At 39.5% G+C, this 23,142-nt stretch overlaps 1 protein-coding gene across 10 annotated transcripts in view; it reads left to right on the top strand.

Annotated features, from left to right (window-relative positions):
* LOC135487260 (AP-3 complex subunit delta-1-like) overlaps nucleotides 1-22,597 on the top strand; it is a 60,063-nt gene extending 37,466 nt beyond the window's left edge. For 2 of the 10 annotated variants that reach the window (XM_064770791.1, XM_064770789.1), the window contains 24 exons: nucleotides 1,662-1,690; nucleotides 4,399-4,425; nucleotides 8,794-8,842; nucleotides 9,190-9,335; nucleotides 9,792-9,940; nucleotides 10,530-10,656; nucleotides 11,217-11,320; nucleotides 11,617-11,848; nucleotides 12,177-12,322; nucleotides 12,620-12,782; nucleotides 13,143-13,305; nucleotides 13,463-13,644; nucleotides 13,907-13,918; nucleotides 14,863-14,945; nucleotides 15,158-15,317; nucleotides 15,656-15,826; nucleotides 15,956-16,111; nucleotides 16,295-16,456; nucleotides 16,810-16,857; nucleotides 17,210-17,347; nucleotides 17,617-17,843; nucleotides 18,055-18,179; nucleotides 18,470-18,552; nucleotides 18,916-22,597. In XM_064770791.1, coding sequence (XP_064626861.1) covers nucleotides 1,662-1,690; nucleotides 4,399-4,425; nucleotides 8,794-8,842; nucleotides 9,190-9,335; nucleotides 9,792-9,940; nucleotides 10,530-10,656; nucleotides 11,217-11,320; nucleotides 11,617-11,848; nucleotides 12,177-12,322; nucleotides 12,620-12,782; nucleotides 13,143-13,305; nucleotides 13,463-13,644; nucleotides 13,907-13,918; nucleotides 14,863-14,945; nucleotides 15,158-15,317; nucleotides 15,656-15,826; nucleotides 15,956-16,111; nucleotides 16,295-16,456; nucleotides 16,810-16,857; nucleotides 17,210-17,347; nucleotides 17,617-17,843; nucleotides 18,055-18,179; nucleotides 18,470-18,552; nucleotides 18,916-19,014 — 2,981 coding nt within the window. In that variant the 3' untranslated portion in view covers nucleotides 19,015-22,597. Of the gene's footprint in view, nucleotides 1-1,640; nucleotides 1,691-4,398; nucleotides 4,426-8,793; nucleotides 8,843-9,189; nucleotides 9,336-9,791; nucleotides 9,941-10,529; nucleotides 10,657-11,216; nucleotides 11,321-11,616; nucleotides 11,849-12,176; nucleotides 12,323-12,619; nucleotides 12,783-13,142; nucleotides 13,306-13,462; nucleotides 13,645-13,906; nucleotides 13,919-14,862; nucleotides 14,946-15,157; nucleotides 15,318-15,655; nucleotides 15,827-15,955; nucleotides 16,112-16,294; nucleotides 16,457-16,809; nucleotides 16,858-17,209; nucleotides 17,348-17,616; nucleotides 17,844-18,054; nucleotides 18,180-18,469; nucleotides 18,553-18,915 lie in introns of all 10 variants that reach the window. The other 8 variants (XM_064770788.1, XM_064770785.1, XM_064770795.1 and 5 more) reach the window with 5 other exon arrangements.
* Nucleotides 22,598-23,142: the final 545 nt, after the last annotated feature.

Here is a 23,142-nt window from a genome sequence, read left to right as displayed (position 1 = left end):
ACAGTGTGGGACACGTTTCATAAGGAACCCCCCATTTGGCAAACTCAGTAGCTGATTTCCCTCAGCTAGGGTCCTTGAGGGTGACTTTGACATTATCAAACTTCAGTAAGCATCTTGCAGCTTTGCCTGAGCAAATTTCCGGTTTGGCCATCGTCGATGTACTGCAAATCTGCCCATCCCGTCTCCTTAAATCATTGGATTTTGTCAGTCGGGACAATCTTGTTATGCAGTTCGGACATCAATTCTGGCTACATAATCAAATCTATGTTCAGCAATCCTGAGGCTCTATGATAATTCCTATCATTCGTTCGTTTGATCAGCATGAATACTTGCCAGTTGGGGATAACATGATCAAGGAAAGCGACAATTTGGTGACGCGGGATCTTGATAGCTCTTGCTGGCCGACTCTTTGCAAAGAGACTGTTAGAGACCTCGATCTCATGTGACACTGATTGGTGTCAGGCAGACAGGCTGTATAGACAACCCTTCCTCCATACTCAACCTTTGTGAACTTTGGCAATCTGTTCCATGAAATCTTGCCCTGAGCCAGATTTTGGTTGACTATTGTTGAGTGAGCTGATTGGTGTGGAGATTGGTGTGGCCATTATCATGGTGTTTCGTCCATATACTTGTCAATCTGATGAAGGCTTAATCTCAGATATGTGTTGCGAATGTGCGAACAGGAAACAGTCTCTGTAAAGCAGCAGACATCTCACTTGTATTGCTTTTGGCGACATTGTGCTCCCCTCCGGCGGTTTGTGGATGAATGAAACCCTGCCGTGGCCAACATTTCAGTGACGGTTGTTCAGTTGGCTGAGCCACAAGATTGGTGAGGACATTACATGGTTGTCGATTTAATGAAGCCCTGATCAGAGATGTGTGTTAGGAATGTGTCGTTAGGAAGCAGTCGTGTGGAGTTGCTGACGTCTCGCTATTATCACCATGGATGACATGTTTCTGGTTTCCGGTGCTCTGATTGTTCCCCATCTGTCATTGCCGGCACCTTAGCAGGAGATGGGTGGATGAACCTATTTAATTGACCGACCTTTCTGGTACCTACCTCCTCCAGTCCAATATACCTAAATGAATAGGTCTGACTGCCATCTGAGATAAAAAGGGAATGTGGCTGGGTGGAGTATGCCTGGTTGGGCAGTTAATCTATTTGTTAAGATCGCTGAAAAAATAACATTTTTTCAATATTTCAATTTGATATTATGGTTATGATTTGGTATTTCTGTATGAATTGCCTTGTTTGCATTCATTTGTGACAAAAATGTGTTCAGATGTTTATTATTTTCTGTCTCATGAGATTTCAAGAGAATTTGGATGTTGCTTGAGAATAAAAGTAAACATGAATTAGTCTAGACTGTCTTTTGAAGTTTTTATCATTACTGAAGTTTCCCGCTTCATTCCTGTAACCATGTCATGTTCGACAAGCACCATAATATCCAATCAATTCTTCGTAAAACAGAATTCTGATGAGACACCATGTAATTTGCGTATTTACCATGTTTTCTTGTGATTTATCGTATTTATCCGCATCGATCGTCAAGATCGGTACGGATCACTCGTAATTGAATGTCCATGCTCGATATTGACAACATATCTGATAAACTTCTCTGTTTCCCTCTTACTTACAGTCCTTATTTCTATATCTTCAGGCGTACCGAACCACTCTGCATCTATACAGGTACTTAGCGTTGTATCAAGAATTTTGTGCGCTCCGCCACCATGTCATCATGTCCGTAAGATAAAAATGCTTTTTTGAAGCGGGTAGAGACTAAAACTTTGCCTTATTAGCTGAGAAAGAATACCTGGCGTTTGCATGTTTGAAGGTAACCACGCGCTTTGAAGTTAGCGGGATTTATGCTGTAGCTCGTAGCCATGGTTAGGTGTTAAGGGATGCTTCTTGAGAATACATTAGTCGGAGTTGTTTTGACGATTTTGCTGCCATATTCCAGAGAAAATATTAGATGGTGGAATGTGTCCGGAATTCAGCCTTTTGTTTAGGAGCCTCAGATAACACCAACACTTGGGCATGAAAAGGATGTAATGTTTTTGGCCGAAAATAACAGAAACTATCGATCAAAAGAATGGAAAATGAGCAAGGAACTATTTTTCTCTGACTTGATGGCACGGTTGTGGTAATGCGCTCATCTTGACATGTTATCAAACTGTGTGTGTAACAATGCACAGTTTGTTCCTGTTTGTAAATAAATATGCATTGCGTCATCGTATCACTGGGGTGGTCATCTCATGTTAGCTTAACCACAGTACTGTCCAGAAGTAACATCCCATATGGTGCGCAGGACATTTCAATCAACGATCACATCTGGTCTGTCGGACGCAGCTATGCAATGTACAGGCATTTAACACCGGGCTTTGTGTTCTCCCCTTGTGAGTTGGGCTGTGACTGAAATGCATAGATGCAGTTGTTAATGTCATGTTGTGTACGATGTTGTCTGGACAGTTCTGTACATAGGGAAGAAGAAGGGGGGTAGTTGTCATGATCTTTGACAAATGCATGGGTTTTGCTAAAATCTACTGTGTAGACTGAATGATCTTGTTTGAGACTTCAGCTTGCCCTTAATACCCTGCTATCATTGCTGAAGGTTTGATTGCCTGAGCTGGTCTGTTGTTATGGCAGTTCAGCTGTTGCTTAGAAGCCATTAAGCATGCCTGAGTCATTGGGAGAATCTGCCACTGTTATCAGCAAGAAAAAAAGGTTGCAGGCCATTATTGTGAAAGGTTAAACAAATTCTGCTGATGAAGTTACAAATTAAATGAGATAATGGTTTGAATATAAAGCTTCATTTAAAATTTTCCATGGTTAAAAAAACTGAGAAAGAAATTTTGAAGATTCATTTGTAATTACCAGTCATAAAAGTTCCTTTGAATCAGAGGGAGAAATCAGAGAGTAGTTCGCATGCAGCAGAATATATTCTCTATAGTATCATTGATCTATAAGATCACTTCATTAAATACAACAAAATCTACTGAAAAATCAAGTTGGTGCAACTACAGTATATACGGAATACAAACAATGGCTTGCTAAATCCTGGCATAGCTCGGATGCTGTTTAATAGAATAAAACCCATGGATTTGTTTCAGATATATGTTACAACTTGCCTCTCTTTTTCGAAAACCCTGTTCACCGCTAAGTTGTTAGGCTTCAGTTTTGCATAACAATCCTTAAAATAAATTACTTCGGTAGTGGTTCTTGATTTAACATTTCACTGACTCCATAATGATTAGGAATAATGTTGCATTAATTGTATTCATTATTGACGCTTACCATAAAGTTAAACTAATATCACTATGGCCCTACTTTGACATTTCAAAAGAAAAAAGAACCCATTCCTTAAGCTTGATTCTGTTGAAAAGTGTTGGAAAACCTCTCATTCCCCTCTGGCTTTCAAAAGGTAAGGATGATGTAGTAAGAAAGAAACCTTCCAAAAATCAATAGTCAATCTAAAAACTCATCTAACTGTAGGGAATTCCTTTTGTCACCTCGGAAATTAACATGATTATAATGATAAAAAATAAGAAAAGTTGGAAACTCCCTTGGGATGAAAGAATCTGATGGTTTGTTTGCGATAGGCAAGATTACAGAGCAACAGAAGAAAAAAATATGCCAACTACCAGAGTTTAATCAAATGGAATTAATTATTGGCCCTTTGTGGATGAATTATATCCATTATTTCATAATGAATGGATTGGATTGGATGATGGCAAATCCTCTTCTTCCAATAGAAGTCTAAATGCTGTTGATTTACTTATAAAGGCACCAAACGATTACTGTTCATCAAAAGAATGGTGAAATCCTCTGTATTATGGTACAAGGATTCATGTGGAATACACAGATAATTTCTGACAAGTCGACTTATAAAGCTGTACATTTGAGACGTTTTGCTCGCTTTTGTAAGTGAAGGAATTAGTCTATCCAATCCCCCGAGGAGAAAGTGTCCATTAGGGACTCAACTAATCATTCATAAGATATATCAAGACCTTAGCCAAGTAATGGCAGATTCTGTGGTTAACTGCATGCCAAAACAAAACAATGCAAGACAGTTGAAAGCATACTGAGCTTTTAGACATTTTCGTTCAATAATTTATGCCAGTGTTTAGTATCCGGATTTAATTTGAATTAAAATTTGATTGTATTTCGTTGCTTTGCTGATGGTGAGATGCCAAGTGTTCAAAATCTTGTCAAGACCAACACAACAACTTCTGAATTGGTCCTGACAGATTTTGGAATCGAGGGTTCTGAAATTAGGCCTATAGTTGTAGGTACAGTGTAGTATTGTCATAGATGGGATGTGTGTGGGGTGGGGAGGGTATAAAAAGCCTTAAACTGTGCCTTATTTGTTGCATTGTAACATGTCGTTTACCTTTCAGGATAAAACCAGCAAGAATTATATGGATGTAAGATGTTGAGTTGGGCACTTTGGGAGTCTTGACAACTTTCTGACTCTAGCGAAAACCGGCTGTCATGTCACTGAATGAACTTGAGATGAGACAGTATCTTAAAGTGCTGGTGGAAGTGGGAATTTGACCGAAAAATATGCACCCCTTTATACTGATTTGGTGAAGAATTGTTTAACTTGCACAGTTGAGCCTTTGGAGTGATGTTGCAAAGTGCATAGTTTGTTAAACGCATATGGTGAGGTATTCACTCTGGAAACATCAAGACAGTTGTGAAACCTGTTGTGAAAGATAAAGAAACCCCCAAAACCTGATCCCAAAAATGCAGTATTTTCGTTGGCCTCATTGGTGCAGACAAGTTGATTATGGTTGTACCATCATCGATGGTACCAATGGAACTCTCTCTACACTTTTTCTTGGATGCTGAAACAAGCAACAAAATTGACTCTTCCACTTCTAAGCACCGTCAAGAGTCTAAAGAGACGTGTCTCTCTTGAATCTGATCAGCCATTCTGTGACCTGGCAGCTTGTTTTCATGTACTGGATTATCTTGGGTGCTGCAGTGGGATTAGAATAGAACTGAAATGATCAGAGTCGCAGTTTGCACCTAGACATATAGTCTAGTCTATGGCAATTTTCTTCGGAAAGGCAGAGGCATGTTTTGTTTTCTAGTCTTAGTGATAATGCTTTAAAGTGTATTGAAAATGTCCTTGGATGTTTTCAAGATTATTGTTGTGTTCGCTAGAGTTAAATCTGCTTCATATGTAAACTAGAAGCTGCCCCGACTATTCGGTTACTGATGTTGATGTAAAGGGATAGCATTCATATTTCCTCACCATTGGCATAGATTTGTTTAGACCTTCGTTTGACTGCTTTCTGCTTCTGGCAAAGTCTTGTATGTCATTTAATCGCCTAACTGCCGAAATTTGTTAAAGCAAATGATCTGGCTTCCCACGAACCTTGTGTGAGATATGATCACATTAAGCTGTCTAGTTCATCTTTACCATGCTAATTGCTGCACCTCTGAATAAAGTTCTCTGTACACTAACTCGAAATCAACCATTTGAAATCTTTTTTCAATGTTGCAAATTCTAAATATTTATGGAGCTGTCACGGAGAAGACTGCACATAGTGTGTTGCTACAAATGATGTGCCTTCACGAAACCAACACTGCTTCCTTGGGATGGGTTGGTTACTAGGGTTACAGCTTCCTTGGTTACCAAGAAATCACATGAATCACATGAAAATGAGTGGGAATAAGTGAGAACAGCAACCTTGCAATAACCAAGCTGCTATAATACCCCTAAAATTGGTTTCATCTTAAGAGGTTTTGGTTGCTAGGGATATTGTGTTGCATTGTTGGCAGGGAAGTTACTCAGTTGCATTATCTGTAGCAACTGTAGCGAAAATGATTAGCTGTATGGTCACTGCAAATAATACTCCCAAGTACACAATAGATTTGTTTTAGATGTACCTCTAATGGCATGTAACTATAAAAATGCGCACTTGGCACAAAGTAGCTTATAACCATTGCGTGAACATGTTCTAATAGTCCCACTGCAGCACTTTCTCACATCTCGGTGATGGGGTTTTCCATCTTTCATCATGGTTCGCCTCTCAGTCTCATGGGGTCGCCTGCGGTTGTTGATGGGACCTATAAGCATGCGGTCCATCGGTTATCACTGGTGTTGTTATCAAAGTGTATCATGAACTTGGTGATTAGAAAATCTAGATGTCTTTTAGTTTGAAGGCGGCTTCAAATTTTCAGATCTGGTTGAATTTATCAAACTGGTATTACTTCGGTGGTTCAATAACAAAATTGCTCAGGATTAAAGAATAATGGACACGCTTTCTGTTATGCTTTCAGTAACATTCGTCATAACTTCTTGGTTTTAAAGATTTCCGCTGGTTTGAGTATAAATCTGTGTCTTAGTGTTGCAAGGTTATATGGGTATGAAAATAGGCATGCATACTAGCAGTTTAAATTGATTCCATCGCATCGGAGGTTGATAAAATAGCCATCATGGTGCTATTTCAGAAAGTACTGCCGACATTTCATCAACGTCACCGCCGCTTAAAACTTCTTTTTAAAAAATTGTTAATGTCTGCAACCACGACAAACAACCTGTTTGCTTGAACATTGAACACATTCTGACAACTTAAAAAATCACATTACTTGATATTTGCTGGAGTACCTGCACGATACGATTCATAAAAAAGTTAATATCTGCGTGCAGGCTATTCAGCTTGTTCATTGCGTTACAACTCTTCAATGTAGGTGCTTTAGGCAGTTGCAAAAGCGAAAATAATTGCGTAGATTTTTGCAAAAACCTCTTGTGATATGCATCCAGATTTAATTTTGTATCAATTTAGTTTTCATGGTTTAATCTGAGTAGTTATTTAATGATATAATCTCGAGAATCGAAGTCGCAGGCACAGCCGTTTAAATTTCTGGAATCCAAACTTGAATATATGCTTTGCTAAAATGATTACTGGTAAAAAAAACCTGTTGTGGCTGTATAATTTATAGCGGGGGTTGAAAATTGGACTAAAATTTTTGATTTTGATTTGATTTTTGATTCCGGCATTGTTTTTATCCCTAAATGTTGACATTGATTGATATGATGAGATTTGATCCGATAGTATGAATAAGTTTATTACAAATTGACAAGCAACGTTTGGTTCAACTAGTCAGTGGAAAATTTGATGAGAATATCTCTGTTGATCTTGTCAGAATGGCTGCTGAAATGTCAAAGCTCATAAACTAGAAAAGTTTCTATCAAAATGTAAATTGGTTGCCAAGGTATAATTCGTTTCTGACTCATTAATTTGTTAATTTGTGTGGATTGGGCAATTCGTGCATACTGAAATGTTTGTGTATCCTGGAGATGATAGATCATGATTATCGCCTAGATTGAATTTCTGTTACTTTTTCCATCTCGGTGACAACGCTATTGATCTTGGTGTGATTCGGTGGAAACACTGAAGGTTGCTGAGATTGGAAACTGATGCTGGGTGGGTTTAATCATTGGAAACACATCGTGCAGATTGGATTTTGAGCATTGGAAAAGTTCTAATCAAAACTGTTGATGTATCTGTCAAAATCGCTTAAAGGGGAAACCGGTAATCGAAGAGTATTAGTTTCCATCACAAAATTCCACAGAAATGAAAATGGGATAATTATAAACGACAGAATTATCATGTTTGGCCTATGTTTAAGCTCAGTGAGACCTACCAGTGGCGATCCTTAGCGCATTGGCATCGCCCTGCACAGTCACGGATTGAAAGTGTCAACGATGGGATATCTATCCCCAGGACAAAGTCGCAAAAATTGTTGAAATTTTTGATCATACAATACAGGGCAACTTTAATCAAACTAAACATGGCTGCAATTTGTTGCCGACCTTCCATTGCCATTGGTCCCTAATTCATTATGAAGTATAATAATCGTTGTATGTCATTTCACAGGTGAATGGCTTTGTGAAATAAATTAGATTTGGTGGGAAATTGAATTTGTCGAAATGTCACATGAGGTCGCTCTAAATCAATAATGTGAGCAAGTCGCATGGCTTCAGTGACATGAGCAATGTCGAACTGTTGATATAGAAGTTAGCGGGCTGACTTAACACGTTCATGGTCAAGCAACACCCCTCTTCTTCATATCCCCAGAGAAAAACTTCTATTGGAGATAGTTCTGAAATAGTTTATGATAATGGTTAATTTGTACTGTTGTCTTTTGAAATCCAAGTATTCAGAAATTACTGACGTGAAACCCATACTTGGGGTTAGAAAGTGCCAATTGAATTTGATGAAATGTCTGCGGCTCGGTGATAGATAAAAGATACAGCTTGGTTTTGTGAATTAAGCCACAATTTTATTGCAATTCACACACAAAATCTAATTATACCAACGGTGCTAAATTAATCTTAAATTGCTCAGCTCCCGGAGTCCAGATCAAATTTGTCACAAATGATTCGGTATCAGACCAAATTTGGTTCAGTTGAAGATATGCGTGTTGCGATATGGACAAATTGGTATTCATTCGTCACTGGTAATCCATAGCCTTCAGGGGTATCACATGCTATAACTGCCTATAACTGAACCTGTAACATGTTAAAATCAGTTAAGAAAGAACGTCACGGCAGCCAAAATGACATCAAAACTCTGAAAAAATTCATGTCAAGTCTGAACGATGCACATTTGATTGAGATCCGGGTAATCTGTGATTGTTACGTCACGAGTGTGGAGCGCTATTTAAATGTTCTTTGGTTTACTATTAAAATGCCTGATCGTAATTCCGCCTATAACCCAAATGTATCGAGAGTTATTTTGATATTTGACTGACAGTATTGCTGTTTTGTATTGCAGCTCTGTGTGCAGAAGCTGAGGATACTGATTGAGGATTCAGATCAAAATCGTAAGTTACAGCACACTAAATGTGGATGGAAAAAAGTAACAAGAATGGTGATGACACCAATGGTGAAAAAAAGCAACTTGAGATCTGTGTATTCTTCCTTTCTGTATTTCCTTCTAAAGTGGTATGTTATTGAGGGTCTTGAGTCCGGTTGATTGACATGACCGGATCCAGGCAATCTACCATGTTAAGTCAAATAGGAATTGAGGCCGACTAATTCGAATCGAGCGAGGCATTGAATAACCAAATAAGAAATTGACTTTTGTAGCCACTGTTGCACTTTAGCTCATTCTCTGCTTGATAGGCCTTCTTTGAGTTCATATTTCACATATCTGTATTGTTCTATTCAGTGAAATATTTAGGACTACTGGCGATGTCAAAAATTCTGAAAACTCACCCCAAAAGTGTCCAGGCGCACAAGGACCTGATTCTGCAGTGCCTTGATGACAAGGATGAGTCCATCAGGTTGCGTGCCCTTGATCTTCTCTATGGAATGGTAAGTCTTTTTGCTCACAGAAGCAATCTAGGATCTGAAGTCGCCGTGTGTTTCAATTTCCAGAGAGGTCATACTTTTCGTTGTGAAGCACCGCAAAAGAAGTGACTTTTTGTTGCTGTGGACTGCGATCATAATCACATGAGATAAAAAATGCTTGTTTGCGATGGTCATCGCGGGTGCATGTTTGCTCAGAAAGAACTTGCAATCTCTATCAATCCCAGCGAATACCAGATTTATCTGCAGATGACAGATAACTGCAGGATAATGAAATCTTTCAGAGTGATAGAGAAGAACATTGATTTTCGATGTTGCTTGTGATAACAGGTCCTTTGGGCTATATTCAACGTGTTAACTTAAGCTACTGAAGCTATTGGAATCAGTAGTTGCATTCAAAATCATTTCTCTTCGATGCAGTCAAATGCTTGATGATTCAAGTAAGTTTTGTTGTTTCTGCAGGTGTCCAAGAAGAATCTGATGGAGATTGTGAAGAAGTTGATGGTCCACATGGACAAGGCAGAGGGCTCCAACTACCGGGATGAACTACTCTCCAAGATCATTGAGATTTGTAGCCAGTCCAACTATCAGTATATTACCAACTTTGAATGGTAAGCAATGATGTGTTTTGAGATACTTCTGAACAAGCAAAATGTACAGGGTCAAAAGATTGTTCTACATGGTATTTTGGATGGATGTGTATAATGGATCTGGACCAACTAGGCTCTATAAGCTAAGTTAGTCTTGGAGTTGGAATCACAGCAAGATGGAAGCAAATCAGCAAGATGCCAGACGTTTAAAAAAATCACATGTATGACTGGAAAATGTGTTCTGCACCTTTGTGTACCGGTATAACGGATAATGGGAGATCCTAAAAGATATCCATGAAATGCCGACATAGAAATTATCATGTCGGTGTGAACATGTCCTCTTATCTGAAGTCATGGAAATGCTTATTCCGTGGCAGCATTTGTAATGCTTCTTCATCATCAAAGTACATGTAGTTAACTAGGTTTGACATGGATTGCACAATGTATGTGTTGTGATTGAATTATTAAAGCTAGGAGTGCCAAAGGTATATGTCAACGAGATCATGTCTCGGAAGTCATATAGAATCATATAGTTTGGTCAGAAAACATTTATGCTTTGTTTTGGGAGCAATTATAAGGGTAGCAAAAATAAATCTTCTTTTACTTGTAGGTATGTGAGTATACTTGTCGAGCTGACCAGGATAGAAGGGACGAGGCATGGAAAGTTGATTGCCAACCAGATGTTGGATGTTGCCATACGGGTTCAGGCCATACGCTCTTTTGCTGTCTCGCAGATGGTAAGTGATCAGAGATGATAATTGAATCATGTCAGCTAAGAGGGATGGTGTCGTCTGGCACATAATCAAGACACCAAATCATATTTTTGTGGGAAGATACAGTCTGCAAAATGCAAGGGTTGCTTGCTTTCATTTACTCCCAATACCGTCTGGTGCCGATCGAAGCTGTCATTACGAGTACTTGGATTACGTTGCTCAATCTTAGATTGCTTTCCTAAATTTTGTAGCACATCCTGCAACAACTCCTTCTTGCAGATTTCTAATCATTTTGATGAACCAAATGGCACTACAGGCCTTGGTTTGCTTTCAACTAATTGAAAATTGTGTTTATCACTGATGGTAAAAATAGGTGAAAAATACACATGATTGCCTTCTTGAAAGGATTACTTCTCCTGCATTAGACGTGCCATACTTTTGCATACGACTATTAATGCATTCAAGAAACCATTAGAAAATTACTCCATCAACAAAATGACAGGGTTCTAAGTATTTTGCTTGAAAATGTTGTCAGTGTTGTCTTCTAGAACATTGATATAACAAAATGTTTTGTTTTGTTTCAGGCAATTCTTTTGGAGAATTCACACATTCTTGTTGGGAACTCTCAGAGGAATGGCATCTGTGAAGTCCTCTACGCTGCTGCATGGATATGTGGGGAATTCTCCGAGTAAGTTAATTCAAGTCCATTCATTCCAACCTGGATGAAGGTGAAAAACTAAAGGGTTGATTAAATGATGAGGTCTTTGTTCCTTTCAATCCTTTGGCTGTTTGGGCTGAATGGATGTGAAGTTGTTCCCTTCTCTTGACGCCTGTCTAGCCTATTCAACTACAGGAGCAAAAAATGATGGTATTTGTCTCATGATGTCCCCTTGTCTATGTGACAAGAACCAGGTAAATGCCATGATTACTTGCCATTTTCGATAAAAAGCCCATTAGATTAATCCTCACAACTCTCATTTGCAGACATCTAAAGGATACCCGATCCACCCTGGAGGCCATGCTGCGTCCAAAGGTCACCCAACTGCCAGGGCACATCCAGAGTATTTACGTACAGAATATCCTCAAGCTCTACTCACGTCTGCTGAGCAAAGCGGAGCAGGAGGAAGATATGGAACAGATCAAGGAGGTTGGAAACTTGTTGATGGACAAGCTGCCCATGTTTGTGCAAAGTGCCGACCTCGAAGTTCAAGAAAGAGTGAGTAGAACTTAAAACTTTATATAGCAAATTGCGGCGGCGTTGGTCAGACCTTTAATAGGATCAATTTTTCTTCAAATATTTCTCACGTACGCCTTAGTTTTTGAGAAAGCTTGTGTTGTGGGTGCATCTCCTCAACATCTGCTGACCAAAGCTGATGAGGGGGAGTGTCACTGATTGTTTCACTTCACTTTTAATTACAGCCAACCACCAGTTCATACCTGCCACCCCCCCCCCCCCCCCCCCCAGCAGTTGTTTGTAAATAACATCACTGAATTGCTATCAAGTGCATCTAAAATCATGTTCAAAATGATCTTTCTTTCTCCAGGCGTGCTGTGTGCTCCAGCTGATGAAATATGTGATAAAACTGCAGGAAAAAGGAAACAATGTGGCCGATGAGGTGTCGGCCATGTTTGCTGGGGAGTTGAACCCTGTGGCCACAAAGGCCCAGAGAAAGGTCCCTGTTCCAGATGGGTAAGTTGGTCAAGAGCGTTTCCCCATTTGTCTCTCTATAAAAGGTTCTATGGTTGGAAGGAGAACCAAGAAGAGCTCCATCAATCATGGATATCATTGTAACCATCAAAGCCCAGGACGGGGCTATTTACATATTAGATGCAGCTTCTTCTTCCCATTGTGCCTCCATGGCGACCTATAGACTATTATCATAAAGCACTTTGAGATTGACCAAACCAGTGTAAAGTTGCAGCTGCCCTCATTTCAAATTTTTTGATTTTAGGATTTCTATTTGCTCAGTCTTCCCTGTTGTTTCAGGCTTGATCTGGACCAGTGGATCAATGAACCGCCATCTGACAGCTCAGATGATGAACTCAAAGGTGCTAATATATTCACTGCAATAGATCGGGATGATCATAGGAGATTAAACCAGACGGAGAGTAGGAAGACTCGTGAGCCGACAGACGATGAGCTCAGGAGGGTACGTAACGACAACGGAAAGCTATTTGATAATTTCAGGTTCTTCAGTAGGGTCCCCTAGTTATAGATTACGAAACTGTTGTCTTACACTCGTGGAGAGTTGAACAGATTTCCTTAGTCAAGGGAAAATGGTGCTGTTTATCCAATTCTGGCTGTTTGGTGTGACTGCTGTCTTCTGTTTCATTTAATCATTCAGGGATTTCCAAAAATAAAGACGTCGGGTTGTATTTTTCAAATAGAAGTCCTGAATTCTGCATTTTCGGGCAACTTCCGGGTAAATTTTTCTTTGGAAGAGAGTGAATGAAAAAGTTAAAACTGAATACTGAACAAATTCTTGACCATGCCCTGTTGAAATTTTCAGAGTCGTGAACAAAGGAGGATGGAACAACAGAGTAATCCTAACTACCTTAAGGGAGACGTGAAGGGGAGCTTGAAGTATCATGATTTCAATAACTATGATGATGTACCAGTGGCAGAGCTGGACATCAACATACCACTTCACGTCTCTGGGAAAACACTGCCAGGTGAGTTGGAAGTTCATTCAGGATTTTGTCTAGGGTTGTGCCTTCATCCTTTCAGCTGTCATGCTGTGATGATATGATTTGACTGAAACTAGCGAATGAGAATGAGTTATAGTTGTCCAAAACAATCCTCTAAATCTCAGTGTTGTCCACGTTGCAGGCCTGTCATCTTCAGATGTGTACCTGAAGATTCACCAGAAACAGCAGCAGGAGATACGCGAGAAGAAGGGAGGCAGCAAGAAGAAGAAGAAGCATAGGAAGGGCAAGAAGAACCAGGTGGAGAGTGACGAAGAAGAGGTGGTGGCCGCACATGTCGTCAGCACAAAAATGGATGCTCCAGAGGTGAGAGACGGTCCTTCCATCACTTTGGCTGGAATGATGTAGTGTGCAGAAAAATGAACAATTGAGATACATGTAGTTTGTTGTATGAGTAGCTTGGAACTGGTCAAGAAAGTGTAACCTTGGGGTCAACAGAAATCTACTGGAATTATCATTAGAATTGGGAAGTTGTTGTTGTAGCTTTTAGCACCAGCTTAGTTCTTGATGACTAGGAATTTTGTTGATGTTGTATTATGTTTCTTACAATCTGTTCTTGACTTTCCAGAGTTCCGCAGTGGTATGTAGAGCTTCATCTGCTGCTTAAGCATCTTTCGTTTTGCTTTGGGGTGCTGGAAGTTTGATTTACCTGTCTGATTACAGTATTTTATGGTTTCAATACCGGGTACTTTGAATAACGAATAGCATGGACATAGTCAGAAGATCAAGGTTAATGAAATGAAATTGCCGTCTTAGTCAAGGTTCATGGCACGAAATAGGAAATTTCGTGATCAGGTCAATAACTCATGTTGTGAATATCAAACTTTACATACCAACCAAATTCTTTTTATTTTTAAATCTTATCTCTATTCCTTTAAATTCTTTTTTGCATGTTCATGTACATTTCTTAATTTTCAAATTTAGTAATTTTTTTATTCGAATGGGTACATGATAAAAACCTCTCAAATTACAAATATGTGCATTTTCATCTTATCCCTCAAGTTTAAAAGGCTTAAACATTGGAAAGTGGTTGCGCAGTAGCATAGCAGTTGTAGGTTTAATCCTTTATTTTCCCCACTATATAATAGATTATGTCCCCACGATACCCCACCAAACCCGATACAAATGTGACTGTTTGTAGCACTGTTTTTTGGCAAGCAGTACTGATTGCAAGTGCAGAAGACATCCAGCATCCAAGAAGGATTGTCTTATGAGTGAATGCAAGCAAAGAAGATGTGTGCTGAAATAATGAAAGCTGCTGACACCAAGAACTCGTCAAGTGCAAACAGTGGAACCTTTTTAAGCACCTCTCTCTTCTGACTTTGGTCCCAAATTTGACGTCTGTAATCTGGAGTCCTTAATGATTCGGGCAGCATTTGCTAGTCCCAAGTGTGTCTGTAATGGAGAGTTTCTACTGTAATTCATTCAAAAGTATTGTGCCAAGGTGTTCTTGCTGTGTTCTGGACTGCTGGTTGTGGTTCTTATCTTTCCCCTGTCTCTATTATTGTACTGTTACTGTTTCAGGGTGCTACTGGCTCCGATAAGGAGACGGAAAATGACATGAAACCCGACGATCCTCACAAATACCTTGATATTAACTTAGACGAGTAAGTGTCTTTGAAATTCATGTAGTGTGGAATCAACTGCACACATATTTAACATAATAAGTAATCCTCATCTTGTGTAACCAGTTGATGAAGTGACCAATCACTAGGAATTCTTGTAAAACGTAAACTCAGCCTGGTCTTTAACTCCATGTGTTACAAGCAAGCCTGGTTCATTCATGTAACTTACAAATTTCTGTGTCTCACCTTTGTAGGCCCCTTCGTGATGATGAGAAAATTCCAGTGAGGCAGCATAGGGTTGTCTCCATCTTGAGTAGTGAGGACCACAATGGGGAGCAGGCGGATACACCAAAGAAGAAGCGTAAGAAGGAGCGACATCACAAGAAGAAGGAGGAAAAGAAGACGGACAAAAAGGTAAGTGGAATGTCCCATCTGCAATCATTGCCGACCAGCATTCCACCTTAACTTTAGAACATGTGCTGCAGAGCAGTCTACATTGGCAGATGTCAGAACTACAGACGTGTGGTTAAGTGAGGATGACGTGGTTGCTGTACATGTGCTGGTGAAGATGTACATGTGCTGGTGAAGATGGCATGGTTATTGGGCCTACCTAGCAAGCTCTGCAGAGCGCCCCTTAGATTCTTACTTATGGCCCCTTCATTGCGCCGCATACATTGACAAGAAAAGCCCTGCTTCCATCGCAGCATTCCTCAGTCTATGTTCCGGTGAATATTTCATGAAATCTCTTCCAGAAACACAAGAAGGAGCACCGACACCGCCACAGTAGTCGGGCAAGCGAACACGATGATGGTCCCAACCTACTCGTAGGTTCTGTTGAAGATCACCCAGATGAGGACTTGACTAAACCAACGTCAGCAAAACCACCAAATACGCTTAACACACAGCCAAACGAGGAGAAAACGGTGAGTTCACTTTCCGATAGCTGTACCGATTTGTGTAGTTATGTCCAGTGGTATACTGCCTTGATTGTGGACCTCCTATCAAGCCTTGTAAAATTAATAATAGTGAATTCTCATTATCTCTTTACACAGGTTGATGACTTTGATTTCTGGCTGTCAGGGAGCGATTCAGTCAGCACACCTGCCAAGAGTGTCTCGCCAGTCACACCTAGTAGAGAGAAAATACCAGAGATCGAGATAGCCCACGCTCCAATTGACGATTCGGACGAGGATTCAAAACATGATGAGGTAAGTTAATATTTAGACCTTCTGGCCCTAGCTGGAGCACAATGTTGATGGGCCAGTCCTTCTTCCATATGTATGAGTGCTGATGAAAGTGCCAAATGTACCCAAAATGGCTCCGAAAATCACTTTATATTGTCACTTAGGAGTAAACAAACACTGATCCATTAGTTTGTAAATACTTTCCAGCAAAAACATAGAAAAAAGAAGAAAGAAAAGACCAAACATAAGAAGAAAGAAAAGAAGAAGAAGAACAAAAGTGAATACGAAGAGGCTGAGGGTATTACAACACCTTCTAAAGAACAGGTGCCCCCCAGCAGTCAGCCTACGCCGGTCACACCACAATTGCCTGTAAGTAGCATAATCAGCATCTTGACCACTTAGCATTGGCCATTACTCTTTTGGTAGATTCTGCCTTGTAAAATATAAAGAGGTACAAAACGTAGGGTGTTAGAATGCATCAAAACTGTTGTTAATTATGACACAGTTCATGGGCATGGTTTACACGAGTTAGTTCAGCTGGCACTGATGAAGCCAAGATTGCACTGGTGGGCATATCCCGTCTGTAAATATGTATATTCAGCCATACAAACTGAATGAGGCAAGCAAACCATTTTTTTAAATACAGTCACTGTGGAGCTACTGTCAGGTATTGTCATATATGGCTATAAAGTATTTTCAAACCCGATATCCTTTTCATACAGCCGATGTCCAGTTATCAACTACTAGGTGAAAATATCCAAATAAAGATGGTGAGTGTGTCTAATCAAATGCTTCTTCAATCAGTTGACCGTGCCAGAGTGAGGTGTCAAGTCTGGAAGAAGTACGTTGGGATCTTTTGTTACTGGTGAACTTGAGGGCAGAAACCTCAGTAAAATTTGTTTGAGAAGGAATTATACTAAAACTGTGGCCCGTAACTGGTGTATTCATTCAATTAGGCTCTGTGGTTTTGATAACCAGTCACATCCTCGGCCATTTACCTTTGGTTCCCTTGGATCCTGATCTCTTGATGAACAGACCTCTGCTGCATTTAGATTCCTTGATTTCCACCTGTAACAGCCTAAGTAACCCATTTAAAGGTTGTAACTTTCTTCATTGTTTCAGATGTACGAGACCCGAGTGAATGCCCAACAATCGAAATCTGTTGTGGTTTCCGTCATCTTTTCCAACCTCACAGAGAATCATATCAAGGACTTAGAATTTAATGTGATGGATTCAATGAACACAAAATTATTACGAGGGGTAAGTGCAGTTTCAAGTTTGCAAAGAAGATGTGGCAATTTCATCATCCTGGCATATGGATTCATCAGGTTAAGTTCAGCCCTTGCACATTTTGCAACTATAACTCTGGGGGGCCGAATGCATTAAATATTTTGGTGGCATAGAGACTGGCTAGGGACTGAGGAAATCCACGGCTTGGCCAAAGTCGGGCAGTCTAACCACACTCCTGCGCTTGCTGGTGATTGGCAAGCTACTATTTATAGTTTACCAAACATGTTATATCCTTGCAGGTTGGGGCCAGTGTACACGATGCTGTCAAGGTGCCATTCATCCTACTTCCCACAGCTCAGAATGAAGGACAGTTTGCCTTCTCGCTAGAACATATCAACATGCCTCAGAAATTGAAGGGAACACTGACATACATTGTCAAGACAGATGAAGGCTCCACGCACGAGAAATTAGACTTTAGAATTAATCTACCTTGTTCAGCCTATATGGTGGGAGCTTCATGCAAAGGGTAGGTTTATGCAGTTTATAAAAAATTGATGAAACACAGCTGGGCATGATTGACCTCCTCTACAATGGTATTCCAGCTGCCCAATACTTAACAGGACTACAACTGTATTATGGTCCAACAGTGCAAGGGTGCAGGGTGAGAAAAAATTTGTGGCCCTGACGCTCATTTTTTCTTTGGCTACCTCTGCTTACCTGTTTTATTCCTTCTTCAGGGCCATGTTCACAGAACTTCTTGGCAGTGGGGAACTGTCAGAAAAGTATTCCAATAAGTTCACGCCAGTGGATACTGATCTTGCCCTCATACTAGCCAAAACATGCTTTTATGGACATTTTAGTGGTGAGTTGAAAGTTTTAATATTCGGGAGGAAAAGAAGATCATGAGGAAGTATAAACATGGGCAACTCATTGAAAACCGGTCAGAATCTAGATTTGCTAGTTCGGCACGACTTTAAGGATATTGAAAATTCATTTCAATTATATCACTCACTTTTGCAATAACGATGTCATAGGTTTCCTCATGGTCCCTATAGACTGATGATTTGCCTACCTCCCTTTCTATCTGCCTCCCTCCCTTCTTATTCATGTATTTATTCTGTGAATATTTAGTTTGGATTATTTTCATTTCAGTTGTTGAGCAAATCGAGAACAGTGCCTCGTTATATGGGAAATCTATTCAAGGTCACCATGTGTGTTTACTAGTCAAAATGCTGGTAAGTTAATCCCTATGATTTTCAAGTTGATCTGAAATGAAGTTATTCTACTTCACATCTATCTATCGTCTTAATACCATAAGATCGAATACCGACTTGGTGGGACTGAAGTTGATTACAGATTTGTAGCCAAGTTCGTAATGTGAACAGATGATGACTTATGGCGACTCCTCTTTGGCTAACGACAGCAGTCTCTTAAATTGGCCTGTAACCCCAATGAACAATATACAAACCAGAGTGAATGTGTTGTGAGGTTGAATTTGATGTTGGTGTTGAATTCATTTAGAGGAAGAACATTTAGGTAACTCCGATCATTCTTGCCATTCTAACAAAAAGTAATTGATATATCTCCTGACATTTCAGCCTGGTAACGTCCTTAGCGTTGATGCCAAAAGTAGTGATGCGTCTCTTGTCTCCAATCTGGTCGATGACATCAAGTCAATACTCACCAAGTCAAGTTAGAACTTAACTGCTCACATAGCAGTTGCGCTCAAAAACAAATAGCGTAGACTGTAAATAGTGTCTGCCCTGCATTGATTCCATTAGGTTTTTAAAAGAATTTTTGGAAAATTGAAAGGTTTAAGTGATTTTTGTCAGAGTTCTAGATAAACTTTCGGTCAAAAAACAGATGGGGAAAAAATGAGTTTTTCTTTAATTTCTATGTCATCTGTAAATATGCTTGCAACCTTTGAATTCTTGCTTAAAAGGGATATCATGTAAATTTGTTGATAAAAGAACTTGAAATGGGTATGTAATTGTCCTCTGTTCAGAGGGTCTATTTTCCAATTTTGATAATGCTGCGATGAGATGAAGCACTAAAGTTAAATTCATCTATATGTTTCTTAAATGTATTCACAAACCTGATTGAATCAGAGTGTTGGCAGATGTCTCCAGTTAGGATTAAGGCAATCAACATGTCGCATGTACATAAAACATTACGCTGTCTATCTGTCAGTCCATATAAAGTTACTTCATCACATATCTCTTTATAAATGCTGCGATGCCTATTACTGCAGTGGCATGGCTTTTCATATTGCCTTGCGTGGAACTTTTAGTTGTAAAAAAATGCATTCCAGACTGAACCAATGTAAACTGGAGATTTTGTTTATTTTGTCAATCTGTCACCCAGTGGGCAGCTGCTAGATCCATGGTCAGTTTTAGGGCTTTTGCCTTGAGCTCATGCCGAGAGGGTTCTAATATCTCTACCCTGAGCATAAGGCACACAAGTTATGAGTGCAACTACTAGTATAGATCTTGTTTGAAACTCCGAAAGCTTTTTCCTCTGGTTGAAAACCACATTTTGTGTAATCAGTTTAAACATTTGTTAAACCAACTCCAGGTGGTGTTTCCTTGATACTGTGGTAATCACGCTATATTTCTGCTCCGATACCAATTTCATATCCAATACTTTGTCTAGTAGTATAATTACTGGTATATTGAACACTGGTACATCATTCTCCTATATCCAGCCAATCGTATTACTTGCTGCCATTTACTGTGGAACTGCTACCTGGGAACCACACTAAATTTTGGTTCTCTTTGCGACAATTTGGACAAAAGATATGTAAATAGTTATATAAAAACTTGTCAGTATATTTTGACGGGTCAGATTCTACTTGGAGCTGGCAACAATTATCAAAGTATTTGAAATTTAGCAATACGAAATTTATATTGTTCCCTACATAAACAAATTGCTCCACATAACAGGCCAATGCTTCACATCAATACTTTAAAACCAGCAAATTCCTTAAGATTAGAAAATACTTTGATGATTGCTGTCAATCTCCTGAAACGTATTATCATTCCAATATGCGAGTGCTTCGTGCTAATTCTTTCCAGGATTCCACATATTCATGTGTCTATTTTTGTCCTACATTGTCACCATGTCTTGTCATTATGTGCAGTGGTCGTGTGTAATCTTGTCGATTTATTATGTATCCAGCAGTGAATCATGTATAAAGTCTACCTGAAGTATGCAGGAGGTATGTTTACCGAGCCAGTGGATCATATTTGGATCAGGTTCAAAAGCAAGCCAAATGTATGTATTGTAGTCAACATTGTCTTGCACATTATGTTCTTGCCACTTGTGATGTGTTAAGGATTGAGCTGTGCTGGATTGCTTGTCATGTAACAAATTGCCTGGCTGCATTGGAGATTTCTTGGTGAAATTGACTGGTTTGTCTGATTCCACCAATGTATTCAAGTAATTTTTCTAGTTTACAGATGTTAACTCTGCTACAGTACCATTAGGCTCCATTCAACTGCAGTGATGAGGGCGGGAAACTGCACACTTTCCACAGGCTTCGGATTAAGTTCTTTAGAGTTATTTGTTTGGCAATTGCAGCTGTAAAAGCTGTGATGGTAAACCATTGTAGTGGAATCGAGCATTATTGGTAGAGAACTTGCTCCCATGTTGGTGAGGTCTTCTCGCCTAGGAATTGCCCCATGAGTGCATGTGATAAGGCCTGAAATGACAGAACTTCTTTCGAATACCTTGACGAATGCTCCAGTGCAGGTGTCCAGTAACTTTGCATGACACGTGGTTCATGCATATCTTTATGTATATTAGTCTTTTAAATTGTACATATGTACAAAACGCTACACTGCACTACATGTATATTACATTTAGCGGAAGAAGAATCCATATGTGATAAATCCTACTTGAATTAACAGATTGACATAGATGGCGGCTGTTAAGTTGCATGCCATCATGTAAGAAAGTGTAACAGAAAGAGGAATATGACTCTTCATGTAAACTTGTATGTGGTTAAAACCAGTTTTGTTGCATAAGAATCGACTTGTAAATCCTATGTATAGTTTCTGTTTCTCTTGATTGTATAGGAGTCATTGGACTGTATAAATCATTCCCGTATGGTGGTGCATACTTGCGACTGAATTAAGAATGACCGAGTGACAGAAAAGAGCAACGACAGATAATATCACTTTTCCCAGAGTTGTCAGTTCGCTCATTTTGACCAACTGTTACTCTCAATTTTGTTGCCTGTCGGCGACACCTCAAGTCTAACTGTTAAAGTATTTATAGAGAGGACAGTATGAGGAATGTCCCTTCTCATCTACATGTACAGGGCTTATTTCAGATGCAAGAAGATCCTGTGAATATTTGGCTCTATTGGCCAGTCTTTTTGAAAAATGAATGCTATGAACTCTCATGCAGTTTGGTGATGAGGTAAGTTTGATTGCTAATTGCTTGAATCCCATTAATCTGAAAGGTGGGCCGGCTGGCTTCTGGTTTTTGTGTGGGGAGACCTTTGAGATAGAAGGGTTGCTTTTCATATTGCTCACTCTTCAAACAGACTTCAATATCATCTGCATATTTCTGCTCATATATCGGCATTTTGTGCCAAGTATTTTATAACATCACTTGGCACTGTTCGTCTAAACAGGTCACCTGAAATGTCATGTGGTTGAGTTTTGAAATGTGGAATTTCCAGTAACTTCCAAGTAGGCTCTGTGATTCCTGATTTATAGAAAACACCTACCGGACTTGCCTTTTCTGGTAATGTCTTGTCTGATAAACAAGTCCTACCGAGAATGATGAGGCTTATAACTTTAAGCTGAAGACATTTTCATTACTAGGAAGATAAAATTGGGAACTGTAGCCCCAGCCATTGTTCTCTATTAACACACTTGAGAATTTAGAGTAGAACAGAAGGGAATGGCTAACATTCCCCATTTTGCATTGGTTAAGGGCCAACTCGTTAAAAACCAGTTGGTTGCGAACTAGACGTTAACAACATTGCATTAACTTCAGTCCAATCAAATAGTTTAAACCTAGTTAAGAACCTAGTTCAGACAAAACTTGTTTTCATCAGCTGTGCCCCGATTTATTCATTCCTTGTGTTTTGTCTCAGTTCCTGTTTCAAGTGATTTGGTATGTCGAGTATTTTATGAAAGAGTTAGATTCAAAGGTGATCTGTTATGTGAAGAATCTATGAATATATTGTATTTATTGAAGAAAATTCATGATCTAATAGATAAACATGAATTTTTGAATCGATGAAAAAATAGAAATGAGATTGCAACATATTTTGATTCTTTGTTTCTGTAATGATGTGAGGATGTCCACTGCAGGATTGTGGACTGGTGACAATCAAACTGGCCTGACGTTCTCATTACTGACCATTCCTCAGTTAAATTCCAGTACAATTCCAATTACAAACAGGATTTATCTTACAACTGTACTGCTCCAAAGAAAGAGCCAAGTCTGCACATAACTACTGGTATGCAGAGATGTCAACGAGGCAGACAAGACCTGATCACTGCCACTGCTTCACAAGTGTAGCACTGATATTGCTTCAAAGCAAAACTTAAGTATACATATAATCACTGGTATGCAGATTTGCCCGCGAGGCAGAAAAGACCTGAAGACAACCACTGCTTTAGGAGTGTAGCAACAATATTGCTTCAAAGCAAAAATGATGTTTGCACATAATTACTGGTATGCAGATGTGCCTGTTCGACAAAAAGACCCTGAACACTACCAAGCAACACTAATTTACAATTGACATGAAAGAGTATACAGTTTGAGGGAAAGCCACATAACTATCAGATAATTGCCCTCTGTACTGG

The sequence above is a fragment of the Lineus longissimus genome, chromosome 4 (assembly GCF_910592395.1).
Source record: "Lineus longissimus chromosome 4, tnLinLong1.2, whole genome shotgun sequence".
In the NCBI taxonomy this organism is placed as follows: domain Eukaryota; kingdom Metazoa; phylum Nemertea; class Pilidiophora; order Heteronemertea; family Lineidae; genus Lineus; species Lineus longissimus.
The sequence above is the reverse complement of the archived record's forward strand: the minus strand, read 5'-3'. Positions and strand labels throughout refer to the sequence as shown.